This window comes from Sebastes fasciatus, chromosome 5 (assembly GCF_043250625.1).
Source record: "Sebastes fasciatus isolate fSebFas1 chromosome 5, fSebFas1.pri, whole genome shotgun sequence".
NCBI classification, from domain to species: domain Eukaryota; kingdom Metazoa; phylum Chordata; class Actinopteri; order Perciformes; family Sebastidae; genus Sebastes; species Sebastes fasciatus.
The window spans coordinates 3510272-3528102 of record NC_133799.1 but is presented as its reverse complement, the minus strand read 5'-3'; the positions used below and the strand labels follow the sequence as shown (position 1 = coordinate 3528102).

Sequence of the window (17831 nt, the reverse complement as noted above, 5' to 3'; positions counted from 1 at the left end):
GATGTTTTTTTGAATGAGCCTGAAGGAAAGACACACAGCTTCAAGTGTTTATGACAAAAGGCCAGCTGTGGGGGTCACTTCTATCTATCCGTTTCAAAAGGACCAGTCAGGAGGAAACAGAAAGTTCAGGAGACAGAGACACTGAAACGCTGTCTCTACTTTAGTTGGCGTCACCTTTTATCAGTGGAGCACATGGCTGTCTACTGATAAACAAATCTGAAAAGGGGTGCCAGTGATCCCGATGACAGTCGGGACTCTTCCTTAGAGGATGCTCCTGTTGTTGGAGATTAAGGTCTTTTTGCCAACAACCTTTGCCAAGAGTTTTGGCCATCATTCCCACTGTTAAGGATCACATTTTCTCACCAGATCAACCTAGCTTTTAAGAAAATGCAAGGTCATAAACAAGTCTCCAGGTTAACTATATTAACTAAACCACTTCTTTACAAGTAAAATCAAGGGTGAAGGTCAAATTATTGCATAATGTTGTTGTTTCAGATGTAAAAAGCTGTTCAACTTTGTCCCATTGTACTTGCTAATAGTTGGATGCAATTATGCAAATGCAAATCCTCTTTTGTTTGCATGCACAAATGTAACATGGCTAAACTTGGGATTTGTTTATCTAATGGTACATGATGCTCATAATAATGGACTCCGTTGTGAAGCCGTGTTGCTTCCTCACATCAATTGTGAAATAAGTGAGTAAACTGTCATGATGTCATGATGGGAGCGACGGGCACAACCACAAAGACCCAGGTTTTTTAAAAAAGCAGAATCATCTTTAAAGAACCAAAGTGACATGAAAACCTTCATTGCGTTCTTGGATAATCACGGGTCGCTTTAACCTGCAAGAGGTTCCTCCCACTCACTATTTGTACAGTTCTTCCATGCTAGAATAGATTTATTGCTGAAAACTGAAATAATGATGGTCTTAAAAACTGAGTTTGACAGGAACCTCATTCAAAACAGGGCCTTGAAAACAATACAATAGCTTTACAACTTGTTTCAATACAGCCTTTTAAAACTGAAATGATAAATCAGCCCAGAGAGTCATGAAGCAAATCTGAATCCCTTCAGTGTGATAAAAGCCACAGTAACAGTTTGATATGTTTCCATTATCATTAAGCCCCATCCCTAGTCTTTATCCACACTTTTGTTTTGATAGAAAGCAGCAGCTTCCTCTCTGTCGCCATTACAGCTGGACAGCAGCAGCGCGGCTCGAGCTCAGGGTTACGTGGCCACCTGGCTGCTAGTGCGTCAGTCTGTCATGTGCGGCCTGTTTCCTCGCATTGTGCTTGCTACCCACTGGCAGCATCCACAATATTAATCGCTGAGTATGTCATGCCTCCGGGGAACCACATGTGAGAGTTAGTCACTTGCCCAGAAAAAAGACTTGCCCAGAAAAAAACTAATGATAAGATAACTGGTTGCTCTGTGTTATTAAAAGCCTTTATTGTAGTGGCTAAATCATTCAAAAGCCAGCATGTTTCCACCACTGTAGGTCTTCAAAACAAACAGACAAAGCGAATGTGGCCTCACCTATATATGGTATCAACAACCAATGGGAGGCAATCACATGATCACCGTAATACTACAAAATATTACAAAAACTCACAAAGAAATAACACTGAAACAGGTAATTCATGTCCATCATCAATGAAACTACTCCTACTTTTCAACTGTGGCTGCAAAACAAACACGGCAGCTCATACAGAAAGACGAATATATAAATATATCCTATTCACAGAAAGCTTGTAAAGTCTATATCAGAGGGAAGTTGGCCATCTGTGTGCTATTGGGTAAGGTCCTGGCTAGGTGTTAACATCTTCATTACAGGAACTTAACTTGTATTTACTTGTGATATACAGTTAAGTCTTTCAGTGTGTTAGATTGGAGGGTGTGTGTTCAAGGACACAGGTGTTACTAATAACACTGACAATGGCTCTGTTGATTGTGTGACAGTGATTGAGCTGTCGTTAACGTCATTATTTACACGTGTGCGTATCCTGCTGTCTGCCTCTGAAAAAGCCTGATTGGAGGGTCAGCTCTGATGTCACACATAGGGGGAGGGGCCTGACTCATAATTAGCCACTGACGCAAACACACCTGGGAGAGCAAACTGCCAAAATGTTGAGTTGTAACCTCACAAAGATAATGAAAAGAAAAGAAAAGGGGGAACTTTGATTTGTTTGTTTTGGACTTTGAAACAATTTGGGAACTTTGATAACCACCCTTTTACGCCTAAAACTTGAAGTGCCTGTTTTGAGAGAAGAGCTGCAGAAGATGGTTTTCCCACTCAAATAACAGAAAATCTAAATGAAGTCTGGTTGTGACAAGCAGCCAGGATACAGCTTTCTCATTCCTTCATTCACATTTTCATCAGTGATTATGCTGAAAGCAGAGAGGCAAAATTGCTGCCAGTAATAGTCACATCACCTTTGAGTGTTAATATTACTCTTCATAACTGTTAAAATCACATTATTCCACTCAGGTTTTAAACTTCATTGCATTTGCAACAGTGTGCTGAGAACAGCAGTTTGGTTTCATGCATTACACGATTTAATCAACAAATCTGTGAGTTTCTCCCCAAAGAATCACACAAAAGCACCACTTCATTCCAAGTCTGGAAAAAATGTCTGAAAAAAAAAGTTTGAAAATGATAGAAAATAAAAGTCTTAACAATGTCTGAAAAAGGTAAAAAAAAAAAAAAATGTCTGAAAAATGTCCCAAAAAATAGTCTGAAAAATAAAGTTTGAAAAATATCTGGAAAACAAAAGTCTAAACAATGTGGGAAAAAGATAAAAAAAAAAAAAAAAAGGTCTGGAAAAAATGTCTGAAAAATAAAGTTTGAAAAATGTTGGAAAACAAAAGTCTGAACAATGTCTGAAAAAGGTAAAAAAAAAAAAAAAGTCTGAAAAATGTCCTAAGAAAAGTCTGAAAAATATCTGAAAAAAAAGTTTGAAAATGCTGGAAAAAAAGACTGAAAAAAAAGTCGGAAAAATGTCTGAAAAAAATTTCAGACTTTTTAAAAAAAGTTTGAAAAATGTTGGAAAATAAAGTCTAAACAATGTCTGAAAACGGTAAAAAAAAAAAAAAAAAAAAAGTGAAAAAATTTCCGTTAAAAAAAAGTCTGAAAAAATTTCCGTTAAAAAAAAGTCTGAAAAATGTCGGAGAAAAAAGTTTGAAAAATATCTGGAAAATAAAAGTCTAAACAATGTGGGAAAAAGATTAAAAAAAAAAAAATAAATGTCTGGAAAAAATGTCCCAAAAAAAAGTCTGAAAAATAAAGTTTGAAAAATGTTGGAAAACAAAAGTCTAAACAATGTCTGAAAAAGGTAAAAAAAAAAAAAAAAGTCTGAAAAATAGTTTGAAAAATGTTGGAAAAAGAAAGTCTGAAAAATATCTGAAAAAGGAAATAAAAAATAAATAAAAATGTCCTAAGAAAAGTCTGAAAAATGTCTGAAAAAATGTCTGAAAAAGAAGTTTGAAAAATGCTGGAAAAAAAGACTGAAAAATATCTGAAAAAAAAGTTTGAAAAATGTTGGAAAATAAAGTCTAAACAACGTCTGAAAAAGGTAAAAAAAAAAAAATCTGGAAAAAATGTCTGAAAAAATCATTTTCAGGTTCATACTTGTATTTTGTGTTTCTACTAGAACATGTTTACATGATGTGATGTTCAAAAAACCCTTTATTTTCCTCATATTTTCGGCCTGAATATACCTGTATTTACCCTCTGTCTGAAACACTCCGTTTTAGCGCATTTTGACGGAATTGCGACAGAATTGCGTTGCTAGGCAACAGCTTGGGTCCATGTGTACTTCCTGTCAGCTGATGACATTCACATACACTGCAACCAGGAAATAAACTAGGACACATTTAGAATGTTTACGTTTAAAATTGTGTAAAGGGTCTAAATATTGTATATTTGTGACATCACGAATGGGCAGAAATCCTGACAGTTTGTTTCAAATGCAGAGTTTCTGAATACGGGCTGTGTGTATTTCCCTGTGGATTGAGTGTTTCGATACTTTCACAGTATTTATATAGGACTTGAGCCTGCTTTATAATAACAAAACATGAAAATCTCACTTTTTTATAATATGGGACCTTTTAAATCTTGTGTTTACCAAAGATGTGCTCATAAGTTTCTTGGAAATACGTCATTCAGCATGAAAAGGCATAAAAGAAATCTTAGTCCACTAAGACCAAAACGACTGATTAGTTGACTAATTGACTAAGAGGTTGGCAGCCCTAATACGAAGTACTTCTCCAGCCTTGTCACCAGTTAGTTAGGGATCTCTGTCATCCGTAAACTCGGAGCACTCTCTGTTGCCCAATGAGAAATGAAACCTTATTCACTTCCTTTCAAAGCAGCCAATGGATTAAGCAACACAGTGCTGGAGTAAACAGACTATAAGTATATCTTGTATGCCAATGCTAATTATTCATGGGGACTTTAATGACGACTTCAACATGTCCCCAGAACATCTGAGAGGGTGCAGCTGTCAGGTGAGCTGGCGAGCTGCGACAGAGCTTTCAGTTTTACAACACGATACGAGAGCAGAAATCTTCCTGCTGTGTGACATCTTGATGAGTTGAACACAAAGAGTTTTTTCTTGTGCAGCACAAAGACGAGCACACAACACTGTGCGCATGGGCACAATATGCCAACTGCTGGCTGGCAGTTATTATGTAAGGGGAGGTGATTTATGATTCTGTGCTGCGGATCTCAGCAGCAGCCAAATGGGGACGTAGCGCAGAGCTAAGTGTCCTTCAACAACAGTCATCAAATTGAGACATCCAATACAGCAGTTAATGAGGGTTATAGATTCCAAAGACCAGAACACAGGTGACACATTTATTTAAAACCACTTAAAAAGTATCAAAATCAATTACTATCCAAATGCATCACGATAAACACGTAGCAGTCAACATAAATATACTGTACATCACAAACACCTGAAAAACAGTGCAAATGTACAATGGAAACAATGCAAATTCAAGTTAGTTTTTGTCAGATGTTTTACAGATGGTAGTGCATATTAAAAGCAATGAGTACTTCTAAATATTTTTTTTAAAAAGCATGCACGAGCCTGACACCTCACGTCAAGACCTGTGTCTTTATTGTAAACATTTCCTGGAGCATAAGTTAAACTATAGAGCAGCTACTCGGATATGAGATAATGCCTTATTATATTTGAAGTAAAGCCGGTACAATTAATTATTCATGTGGACGGATATTCCACCACAGTCAAAAAATCAATATATACAGTACGCAGTGAAGTTCAGAAGAGTATAGATTTATGGAATCTAGATGAGAACTTTTTTAATATCAGTACAATAAATTCAAAGACAAACAAAGTCCCTGCAATGCCTCAATTTCAAATGAATTACAGTCTGTGATAATCACAGAGAGATTATAAAACATGTTTATCTATATGCAGAGTCATGTCAGGATTGTTTACATGTAGTTAGAACCAGATAAAACCATGCTGTGCTTAAGTCTGAACATGCAGCTTGTATTCAGACTTAAGTGCAGAGAATACGGTTTTATTAACAAAATGAGGCGTCTCTGGGTCTCCGTTTATCCCCACTGACGTGAGGACATGTAATGTGCTTATGTCAGAAAACCAGAAAGGTGAAGGTCCCCAACTCGGAGCTATACTTATACCCGCGTCTTGTTTCAGGTGAATTTTGTCATGGCTGGAGGCAAATATTTAGGTGTGCCAACTATCACCTTGATGAGAGAGTGTAGAAATTCAGGGCCAACTAAAGGCTACAATGTTCACAGGGTTGGACGGCCGGGGGTTGTGGTTATTATTGTCTATATTATGTTACAGAAGAAGTCTGTGCTGAAGCCGAAGGAGGGGGGGGAGAAAAGAAACGGAGAGCCACAATCCTTTGCATTGTTCAAGCCCCTTCTCCTGCTGCTGCTGATCCTCGACCATCTCTGTTGCCCTGACCCGGATCACAACCATGGGAGGATGATGTTACAGAAAGCCCGATGCTCCCGCGGAGATAGCGCTCCTCCATGGTGACAGCTCCCTCTTCACCTCCTCTTTGACTGGCTGCCTGAAGGAGGAGAGAGAAGAGGGAGGGAAGGAAGGGGAAGGTAGAGGACAGTCAGATTTTTAACTTATCAATAAAAAGAAAATTAAAGATTTCCTCATGCTCTGTCGACTTTACCCAAGAAAAGTTTGTTATCTTGATATAACTTAAAATCAAAGTATCTCCGTCTGAAAAGGTAAATATTTTGGTCTCTGTTATATTCTTTCCTACCTATTTGTGAGAAAAGAAAGTCGGATTTCCTCAATGAGTGACGGTCCTAAGATACAACGCACTTCCTACATTTTCTCTAGCTGCGTGGCCACATAACTGGGATCTGTCGTCACGTGAAGTCCGCCTTGTCAACAAGACTTGGGGTAGGATAATGCGGTCTTTTCCATCCTCTCAACATGGCGAGGCAGCGGCAGCGGCGGCGGCTCCCCTCCTTGTTTGTGCTTGGCTGAGTGGGTGGTCAGCTACAGCTATTTTTCCTCAGCCAAAGGAGCGTCTCTGTCAGTCACAACGGATGTGTTTACCAAAAGTGGGCCTGAAGCGGATCCTGTCTCAGCGTGTGGCTGGTGTCTCTGCGAGCCAGACTCCACCAAGCAGCAAACATTAGGCATAATAACACCTGACAGTCAGCAGAAGATGCATTCAAGTGGAAATAAATTGAAAAGATAGTGGCTGAAGAAAAAAAAATAAGCAGATAGCCAACCAATAAAAGCTAAAGATGCTCACAGGAAGAGTGTACTTATTTTATTTGCCATGTCATGTGTGCCTGCTTATTGCCCTTTGAGCGGAGCTGCGATTAAGTGACTTCCTCGTGAGTCGATAGATGTCTGACACTTGCCAGACCTCATAAGCACAACAACCACACACACACACACAGGATGATGCGGTGGCTCGGACTAACCATTAGGCCCTATTACAGGCTTTATGGTAAGGGCAGCCGGCGTAAGAGCCGGAGGTACTCGCTCATCAAATGCAGTTAAGATGCATGAGAGCATGGAGAGATGTTATCACCCAACTAAGAGCACCAGAGCAACTGGTCAGGCCGTCTTCCCTGCAGGGACTCAAGTTCTGTGTTTAAGATGGGAAGTTGACAGCAAATGTTTATTTTATTCTAACAGTCATAAACAGTATGTACCGCCAAAAAATATGTAATTTTCAGGCTGTAACTCGCCACGATCGCTATACAACTTCAGATGAATTAAAAAAAATCATCAAAAATCTATAGCTTTATCTTTTCTGGATTAGATTAAACAAGGGTCATAGACATCGGACATAGTCCAGTGGCCTAAACATAAATATCAGACACCTGCCTGCCCTACACAAAACTGTCCACTCCTCCATCTGAAGGGAATTGGACCAGCCTTGCGCTTGTGAGAGCTACAGTATGTAGTATGTGGCTCTTTTGCTATTAGTAAAAAAAGAAAGAAAAAAGCACTACAATCATACTCTACTGACTCATGGTTCTCCTTTTTGTAGAATTGTAAAGAAGAAAAGTAAAAAAGACAAGCAGGGCTGTGCGGATTTAGAACACAAAGTCCAAAATCTCAGCTTCAAATGATTTAAAAACAAACTCATAGCCTGTTAAACGTAGGGTAACTGTGGTTAAGGGAACTGTGAGTGAATGATTAAACAGTGTGAATGAATTTGTGAGTTCTTAACTACTTGTTGTCAACTGACAATTGAGTGTCACCATCGGCAAAACACTAGAAACTGTAGAAACGCAGTTATACAAAAGCAGTAATGGCAGATTTTAATCACAGTATTCCAGTTGAAACTGCTGAAATGTGTAAAAGATGTGAGCTCCAGAGAAACTGGAGCATGATCTTACAGTAAATTCCACTTTTGTTTTGTCGCTTGTTATTGTAAGGCCGCTATTGTTTTCAGAACAACTAGAGTGGACAATTGTGGTCAAACCTGATTGTAAGGAGCAGGGAGATTTACGATATTTGTCGGATGTAAAATGGGTGAGACAGACAGAGTTTCAATTCTGACCATGGAAGAGTTGTAGAGACGGATAACAGTCACACTATACCATTCATACTGAGGTAGCTCTCCCTTCAATACCTATGGTTGTATTAAGGTAACTGCGGGTAATGCTACAAAATCAATGAGCATGACTGCTTTATGGCAGACACTCTCCTGTAATGTGATTTGTCAGTTGTTTAATCTCCAGGATTAGCCAAATATAGCCAATTTCTTTGTGGTTAATTTGCCAGTGAAATGTCTTGATTTATTATATCATATTGTTAGCATAGAAATATAAAGATTTCACATTATGGTATACAAGATTTTACTCGTATTATCCACACCTACTGAAGATGGACGACTGAGCCTGACATAAACAGTTAAGGAATAGTTATGTTCTGTCTACTGCTTGGTTCATATTGAGTGTTTTTTAAGCCAACTTGATTTTCTGAAAAGCACTGGACCTAAAAAATCATGGCTGGTTATGTTCCCGAGTGGCTGGTACTGTAGACAAAGCAACCAGCCGGAGCCAACGCTGGCTGGTGGGCGTATGCTTACTTCCACTCTGTCGTCCCCCTCCTCCCGTGGAGCTGGCCGAGCCTGGCCGGCTGCTCTGCTGCGGCTCTGACTGGGAAAACTGGGGCGCCAGAGCTGGGCCTCGAGCCCGCTGAGCGCTGGTGTTCTGGCTGCCTGCTGTGTCAGGTGTACGGGGAACCATGGGCCGGCTTGTAAATGCAGGGACATAATCACCACTGATGATAGGGGAAAGAAGAAATAAATATAGAAATATAAGAGTTTTGCTTTGTACAGTAATAAATCATATTCAACAAAAAAAAAGGTACTGTGGTAACAGACATTGGCTTATAAAAAATGGCCAAAATAAAACATTTAATATACTGTATATTATTTACTATATTAATGCTACATTGACCCAGACAGCCTTTTGATACACAATGAAAACGTCTTACTTCCTTACGGTTAGAAGGATCATTCAGAGAGGTCATCCTTTTATCTGATGAGCTGCTCAGAAGCCGTGAGACACTACAGCCACCGACAGATCTCGTTTCACAGAAGGTTTCATAGCTCAGAAATCACAGCTTTCCTGGGTACGACATCAGCCTCGCACAAGCCTCTTGCTCTTGACACTTGAGAGCATCCGTTTCACTTGTTTCAGTCGATAGCCTCCACTTCTGGTGATGCCAGACTATTTCATCGATACTTCCCAGATACCCAGTGGGGACCGCTATCAGCAGGGTCATCCATACCATACAGACTGCAGACTTCATACATATATGCATGTATTGCAACTCTATATCGTTTTTTTTTTTCTGATTCCTAGTTATTTTTTTAACCTTGAATTTGCATGTTTTTATAATATAAAACACATTCAACCTCATAAGTAAGATGTTTAAAATGTTTTTGTTTCTGGCTGGGTACTGCATGAAGTTCCATTAGTGGCATGCAAAGCATTTTTACTTTCTGTTCAACCTACGCATGCTCTGTAATGCTATTTACCCTTCATAGTTGCATCCTTATATGCAAATCACACAATATTTTGCAGCTACTTTGCATCGGCTTATAAAATCACAAAAGGCGCCATTATGCTACTGAAACCACAACGAGTGCGATTTGAGGTCATGTCTGTGTGAGTCTGAGAAACAGGATCACAATGAATAAATGACTCTTCTGCCTCCAGTCACACAATGTGTGAAGGACACAAACTCTGCTAATGTCCTTATCAGACAGGAGCCAAATGCCCTACATCCTGTGGAGCAATCCCATACCATAATAGATGGATGGATTTCAATCAGCTCATTCCTGTTTCTGCTCGCAGGAGTCACATTGGCGCCACGTTCTCTGATATTATCTGGTATAACAGAATGTTGCAAAACGTAACCATCGCTCTATGAACACAAGCGGAGGCCTGTAACAGGTTCTATAAACCTGCATGATCGGCCCTTAGGAGCTGGGGACTGGAATTAGCAAACACGTTGCATGAATGGCCACAAAGTTGTATAAATACCAAGCGTCAACCTCCGATGCTGAAAAATTACGCCAACGTGGAAGTGCTAAAAACTGCAATTCTTCGAATGGCTTCCAATGGCTTCCAATGGCTGGCCCCCGTGTTAAACTGCCCAACTTTATAGCAGAAATAAACATGTTTACAGCCTGGAACAATAAACGTTTTTGGTCTCTATAGCTAATATCCTCATTCATGACAACTGTACGGGGGATGAATTTTTATATAACTCACTTGTTTAAATTATATTAAGACTTAAAAGTCTCGTTCGCCACAAATTCCTCGATGATAAGCTCTTTCTATTTCATGGCATTTCCTAACTATCTTATCCACGGCGATCCCGGACCACTCGTCTCACAGCCGGCTGCGCAGAGACCAATGTTATGTGTCCAGCTAGGAGGATGGCTCGGTTTGATTAAAATGAGGTTGTAGCTCTACCTTACTACGGTTAGAAAGAGCTGTCGTTTGTGTTTTAACAATGTTTCGCTCATGAATTATTGATCCAGGTGGTTTGAATCTGTGAATATCTTTCCAACTTTACCGAACTATTCAAGTTAGCAAAACTTTCTGCTAACACTGTTCAAATGCTTTGTTGGGCCGATATCCATTGGGAAGCCTTGCATGAGCAACGTCATGCACAACAATTCTGACTAGCCATAATGACGTTTGAGATATCTGTAACTGTTATTTGACGTTACAGATATCTTGAATAAGAATTCTAACTAGTCACAACATAATTACGACTAGTCAAAATGCAATTGTGGATATCTCCAATGTTTTTGCCAGATTTCGCAATTTGCGGGTTACCTTTTAGACATGACCGTGAGTGAGGCTAGGCTGTGTCGTCACTGCCAAGATGGCGACGGATGGAGCCACCCACGTTGAGCTTTTCACAACGGCTTTTCAGAAACCTATGTGTGACGTCCCAGAGCCTAAGTCCATATTTTATACAGTCACAAAAGCCTGGCTGACAGGTGTTACCTTGAATGAGGAGGGAATTTATGAACCTAAAAACAAAACAAATATATATTTGCCAAATTGCTGTGTTGCTACGATTCTATTCACCTCAACATCAATGACTGTGTCCTGAAATCTCCTCTCAGTGGAAAAGGCTTGCCTCCAAACCGGGGTGAAATGAGGCTACTGAAGTCTGTATTGTAGAGGTGTTTTACGGTTTTTTTGGGGGGGGGGAGAGGGGGGATAACTGAAGCGGTTTCCTGGGACTCATTACTCTTGGCGGGATTCAGGAGTCAAGTTCCTTTGGGATTTAAAAGGAGAGGAGAAGCAGGGGAGGTCCGGTTGAATGGCTCTCTTTGTGGGAGCTGCTCGTTTAAACGCATGTCACAGTCTCACAGACCGGCTTGGCGGTGCTGAGTCACCGATCGGTGTAGTGCGTGCGATGCTCTTGCCAGCTCACTCCGCAGACACACAAATACGCTGACACACATCCCAGGGTTTCACAGGAACCTCAGCTGACTGGCACCGTTTACTCTTATTGCCTAACAGTCTTACTCTGGCTCTCTTTTAGAGTAAAACGCTCCCAAACAACCGACTAAACGCACCAACAAGCTGAAGACTTGTCACTGAAATATTGTGGTTTTATTGTGTTATTGCTGTGGTCTTTCTATTCATGTGCTTCTTTTGAAGTCAGACACAGAAGTTGGTTATATATGTATGTTCTCTTCCTAATACACTCATCATCCTCTTTTTTATGATGTAGGCAAGACAAAGCTCTTCTGTTATTTGCACAACCCACAGCTCACCCCGACTGAATTCAGCGGTTCTGACTGAGAGACACCCAGTAGAGTAAAAATATAGGAATGGCTCGGATTGATTTCACACACCCGCTAACCATCTATAGGCTTGTCCTCTCAGTTCTGTTGAGCAGTGAACTGAAAATGTGCTATTACAACAGGCTCCTTTCAGAACGGGGCTGTATATATGGCCACTGTACCGGAACTTATCATCCACTTTCTTTCAGCAGCTGAACCAACCTGCGGTCAAGATATAGGCCGTCTCTATGCCGACGATGCCCCGCTTGCCACACAGTATTACATTAGCAATGCTTGGTGAAGCGTGCTGCGGCTGGAACATGAATGTATTTTATATTTCATGATGTTACGTGCCATCAGGAGGCAGCCAGAGCACAAACTGTTCATTGAACTGAAATGCACCGCTTCTAATACGTGTGACGATAAACTTGAAACAAGGAATGATGTTCAAGTTGAAGATCTCTCGCTGTTTCAGCCACACACAAAAACTACACAAAACACACAGTCCCTTATTATGAATGTGTTTGTGTGTGTCAGCTTACCTGGCAGATTGTCCATTGTGTTCCTCCTGGGAACGTCCTTTTCTGGCTCGCCCTTCATATGGCCCGTCCAACTCGGACTCCTGGGACAATCGGCCGCACTCTGAGTCTGAGCGTGTGTGTGTGTTAGTGTGTGTGACAGAGAGGAAGGATATATTAGAGCTTCATCGCACTACTTTTGGAATTATACCAAACTATAGGGCTTCGTTCGAAATCGCATACTATGCACTACATACTCAATTTGTGTACTATCGTTCAACATCTGGCTTTTTAGACTCAAAACTTAAAGAGGACCTATTATGCTTACTTTCAGGTATACTATACTTGTATTTTGGGTTTCTACTAGAACATGTTTACATGCTTTAATGTTCTAAAAACGCTTTTCTTTTCTCATACCGACTGTGCTGCGGCACCTCTTTTCACCCTCTGTCTGAAACGCTCTGTTTGAGCTCCTGCCCCCACTCCCTCCCGAAAAACCCAGTCTGCTCTGATTGGTCAGCTGGCCCACTGTTGTGATTGGCCAACCGAACCAAACTCTTCAGACTCCGCGCCAGCTCCACCCTAACTTTCTTAGTTTGAAGGCGTGCCAAACTAGCCGCTAGGCAGGTATTTTGCAAATGTGTTACTTTGTGACATCACCACGTTACAGAAGAAAAGGCGGGACTTTAAGCAACATGTTTCTGGAAGTTCAAGAGCAGTGCTTCTGTGGGGGTGAGTAACTCCCTTTGGCGTGGACTTTGGGCTTTGTAACTTTGCAGACCTTTTACATGCACACAAAACTATATAACATACTAAAGGAAAGGGGAAAAGCCTAATAGGTCCTCTTTAAATAAAACAATGTAACAGTGCTGTTACACATTGTGGTCACTATGGAACACATGAGCACAACCCGATGCCACGCTGCTGACGTTGGTTAATATGGAAAGTCAAAATAGGTCATTAGCCATTCGGCGCCAATTTTGCTGAGTCTTTATCCCTTAAGCTTTCTGAGGAAGTCGCAGGAGCTTCCTTGCCTAGTGGACACTGGGCATCACATCAAATAGAAACCAAATAAAGAGCAGCAGGTGAAAGGGACAATTAAATTGTCCAACAAATACGCAGCTGATTTTCAGTATGAGCAATCTGACTGCAAACATCTGATGAATAGCCACAGCATTCTGACAAATATATTTATTTCTCGGTAAATCACATTTGAAAACACTTTCGGAAGGTAAATGGCATGCACCCACCGATGCTGTGACGTAGGGAGTCAGCAGTGCTGGGGCGACTGCCGGAGCGTGTAGGAGGTCGCGAGTTGTATCGAGAAGGAGGCAGGCTTCCTTCCTCGCTCTTCTGTCTGCTGAGGGGGAATTCCCTGTCCCTGCTACCGTCACCGGATCGATAATCCCTACACACAACACAAACAACACAACTCAGTTTTGGTGGGAACTTGGATGTTCATATTGGTAGTTAGTATCATTTCATAATGGTTTTCTAGTGCTACCTGCTCATGGTTGTACAAACATGCTATATAAACAAGGGTTAGATTTACCATTGGTTCTAGTTGGTAAGTTATAAAACCAATGTATCACTTACTTGCTGTGAGTTGACGCTCCCTTATCTCTGGAGCACACTAGTACACCGATCCCTCATACCTGTCATATCCATTACTCTAAAATAACATGCTCTGTTTTATCCCTGCTGTCTGGATTACACTTTTTATTGACAATGATCTGCCTTTCAGTACAAAGCGGCTACGGTTCGCATCTCCTCCTGCTGACTCATTCCTCTACTGTACATGAACAGTTCAGTCGGGCTTTGCGACGATTAACGACAACATGTATTTGAACCCATTCTTGCTTTGACCTACTGCTCTAGGTTTAATAGATGTAGGATCTTCATTATCCCTGTAACAAAGGAGGGTAACGTAATCATTGTCAAAATGACCTTCAGGTCAGACTACGAGCTGTATGTAAAATGATCCACATTTAAGAGAAAAGAGGCCAGACATCACATGATATGACTTTATCTAAATATAGCATTCTGTGGTATTTTACACATTATCTGGAAATGTAAAACTGAAGTACCCTTGAGCAAGAAACTAAACCTCATCCTACACACTTCCCTGTCACCCTGACCTCAAAGACACCATGAATGAACTGCAATTCAGACTGTCTGACATTGTCTGTGGGTGTTTTTGACTTACACCGTGCTGACGTTACGATGAGAACTTGGGGTGACTGGCCGTTGTAGGGGTTCATCAACACTTGGTTGCGACAGAGGGGTTGACTTCCTCTTCACTTTTGCCATGTTTGTCATAATCTATACAACAACACAAACACAAAAGATAATTAAAAAACAGTATATATAACAGCAGAGAGACAGATTGTAGTGATAATCTCATGCCGAAAGAAAAAATTGTTTCCTAAACACATTTTAGGAGCAACGGAAGTCAGACGGTAGCTGGCGGTACCATGGTTTAGCACTCTACGGCTCACGTTACCGCAGCTTCTCAAGCATGTCGCAGAACTACGGTGGCCTGCCCTTCAGGTAACGTAAAAACGCGAAAGGCTCTCTCTAGAGCCAGTGTTTGGTTTGTCCGTTCTGGGCTACTGTTGAAACATGGCGGAGCAACATGGTAGACTCCGTGAAGAGGACCCGCTCACTATGTAGCTATGAAGGGCTCATTTGAAGACAACACAACGGTTCTTAGTTTCATGTGATTATACACTAATGAAAACATAGTTATGAATATTATATTCCATTTCTGCTAATAGATTCCTATGAAATGTTACACACTGTTCCTTTAAAGCTCTTCTAGATTAGGGGCCGTCTGTGCTTGTAGAATTATTGGAACAGCTTCCTTCAATGTGAGGGCCTGCTTGTGTCCTTCCTCTAGCCATCTAGTATTAAGTAGCACAATGACATAAAATCTTGCAATTCATAAGATGTGTAATGTCTCTTTTGCACGCACACACGGCAGTACAAACAGTATCGGTTCCCCTTATTGCAGGGATTGTTTCCTTTAACTGCTGCATCTCGAACTAGCTGGAACTGTGTAGTACACACGAACACCAAAACTTGCCGTAAGCAGTCTGCCAAGACTTACTGTGAGCAAACATGTTAATTCAACTTGTGCATAGTAAGGAGTGTAGTGAGTGTATGTGTGTTGCTCTTACTCCCAGGTACTCAGTGGTGAGCAGACTCTCCCCAGACAGTTCCCTTGGCTGTGGTTGGAGGACTTCCTCTAGATCAAGTTCCGTTTCCATTAAATCTTCCTGTCACAAGACAATGAGGGTTAATCAGATAAAATTACATAATTTGTAGTGGACATGAGGTGTGTTTCAGAAACAATCCGAAACATAACGGTCACAATGACACAGCTGACATCGTGACCACATTTCTGAGAAGTCTCCTAACATTAAACACCGTTATATAAAAGCCTCTGAGGTGTGTTGAGTGCTATTATTATGGTGCCTAATTAAAATGAACTTTTTCACAATACCATTGATGTGAGTCTACAAACTAGGTTAAACACTAATACAATGCTTGGCACTAAGCCACACGGTGCCAACAAGAGAGCAGTGTAGTCTACACTTGTTGGACTCACTTTCACAAGTGGGAAACATATATCAGTTCTCCCTTATAGCCGCCGTAAACGGATAGCAGCTACACGTCTGAGATTAGAGGCAATGGAATAAGGCCACTCACTCAAGGAGTCCTTATGCAACCACGGGGGGAATACGGGGACACACATACATAGACACTTCAGCCATTCCCACTTTAACTTACAACCGCATACCTTATCTCGATAACCCACTTTCCCACAGAATCCAATCTGCAAAGACCATCACCCCCCCTCCCCCTATACACGCATGGTGGGCGACATCCAATATCTGTGTCACGCTGAGATTGCCATCTATAGGTTTGGGAAAGGTGTCAAATATGAGGTGTTAATTTCTGGTCGTGCTTCCTCTGACCCTCATCTTTCATCCACTCCTCCTTTTTTGTTCTTTTGATCTGTCTTTGTTAATATATTCCTATAGTTATGAATTAAAGTAATGCAACATGGAATAACATGCAGAACAATTTAAAGCTTCTATCCTTTTTATTTCATCCTATTTCACTTCCAGTTCTTGTTTTAGTTGATTAATTTGCTTTAAATTGTAATTTATTTATTCTTATGGTTTTATTATTTTACTATTTTGGCTTTTTATTATTTCTACTCTTTATAGCCATTTTAATTTAAGTTTAGTGCCTCAGATTTTGTTTTGTTTTGTTGATTAGACTACATTGTGAATGAGGACCCCAATGTTTTCCAAGTTAAAATAAAGGCTGAATAATGTGTAGATGGGTATATACATAATACAACAATGTAAAGCAATAACGTATCAATGTCTAAATGTTTAATGACTTACATCATTGTCATCCTCTTCCTCTTCATCATCTGACTCTGGCCCCTCTTCATCAGCTGGGTGGAACATAAAAAAACAACAACAGCAGCAGGAGTCACTCACTGCTTCACTTTGGAATATAATTCCAAAGGCTTATATAGTTTAAATGACAAAGAATGATAAAAAAGTAGGGATTTTGATTAAAGAAATGCATCAAGTATCTGTAAAAAATAAAAGAAAAAGATAATTGATATTATTTAACACATTATATACCACTAACAAAAGCCGCCAGACTTTACATTTACATATACTTGTTCAATTTCCTTCTATGTAAAGCACTTCTTCAACATTATATGTGGCTACCAGTGCATAATTACTGTCAGTAACACCAGCTGCCCAAAACCCTAAATTAGCACACTGTCACTTGCAGAGTAGAATACATCCACTGTAACAGTAAAGTTGACTTCACTAACCTGAGTTTAGCTGTTTAATGATGAACTCAATCTGTCTATTGAGGTCCGGGTTCTCCTCTTTGCTGTAGCAGCGGAGAATCTCTTCCACACTCTGCACACATGTGAGGGAAACACATGTCACACCACACAACTTTACAGCTGAAAGGCAAACACATGTACTAGTTTTCTTGTTAGCTTCAGAATCAAAATCACTGAGTGAATATTCAAAGGCAGTATACACTCTGATAACTATAACGTATGGTAATTGTGTTGGTAATTATCACTGATGTTTGAGCTGCTTAAATGTCTTATTTGTTGGACAGGATGGACCAAGCCCCATCCATACTCTCCAGCATGAACACAACCCACCAGCTCACCAGTATTTGAGTACAGTATCTGTATCATATGACTGTGAACACCTGTTGTTTCCCCTCCAAACACTGTGTTGTGCGATGACATAAAGAGACAAATGCAGAGCCCACAAACTGGGTCTGTTTCCTCCAAGCAGGTGAAGACATTTCTGCTATCTCACCATCTCTTTGGCTTCCTGTCTCACAGAGGGAATACACAGGATACTGTACAGGGCTCCATTCACATATGGTCGAATCTGGGAGAGCAAAGTGACACACAGACACAGCCTTTATCTTTATGATCAC

At 40.6% G+C, this 17831-nt stretch overlaps 1 protein-coding gene across 6 annotated transcripts in view; it reads right to left on the bottom strand.

Moving 5' to 3' along the window:
• Positions 1 to 4841: 4841 nt before the first annotated feature.
• The window catches only part of armc9 (armadillo repeat containing 9), a 30114-nt gene continuing 17124 nt past the window's right edge, over positions 4842 to 17831 (bottom strand). For 3 of the 6 annotated variants that reach the window (XM_074634563.1, XM_074634564.1, XM_074634562.1), the window contains exons 18-26: positions 17708 to 17782; positions 17197 to 17287; positions 16748 to 16800; positions 15509 to 15607; positions 14536 to 14651; positions 13580 to 13737; positions 12354 to 12459; positions 8578 to 8771; positions 4842 to 6069 (exon numbers count right to left, since the gene is read on the bottom strand). In XM_074634563.1, the coding sequence (XP_074490664.1) occupies positions 6047 to 6069; positions 8578 to 8771; positions 12354 to 12459; positions 13580 to 13737; positions 14536 to 14651; positions 15509 to 15607; positions 16748 to 16800; positions 17197 to 17287; positions 17708 to 17782 (915 nt within the window). In that variant the 3' untranslated portion in view covers positions 4842 to 6046. Of the gene's footprint in view, positions 6070 to 8577; positions 8772 to 12353; positions 12460 to 13579; positions 13738 to 14531; positions 14652 to 15508; positions 15608 to 16747; positions 16801 to 17196; positions 17288 to 17707; positions 17783 to 17831 lie in introns of those variants that run through there. The other 3 variants (XM_074634565.1, XM_074634566.1, XM_074634567.1) reach the window with 2 other exon arrangements.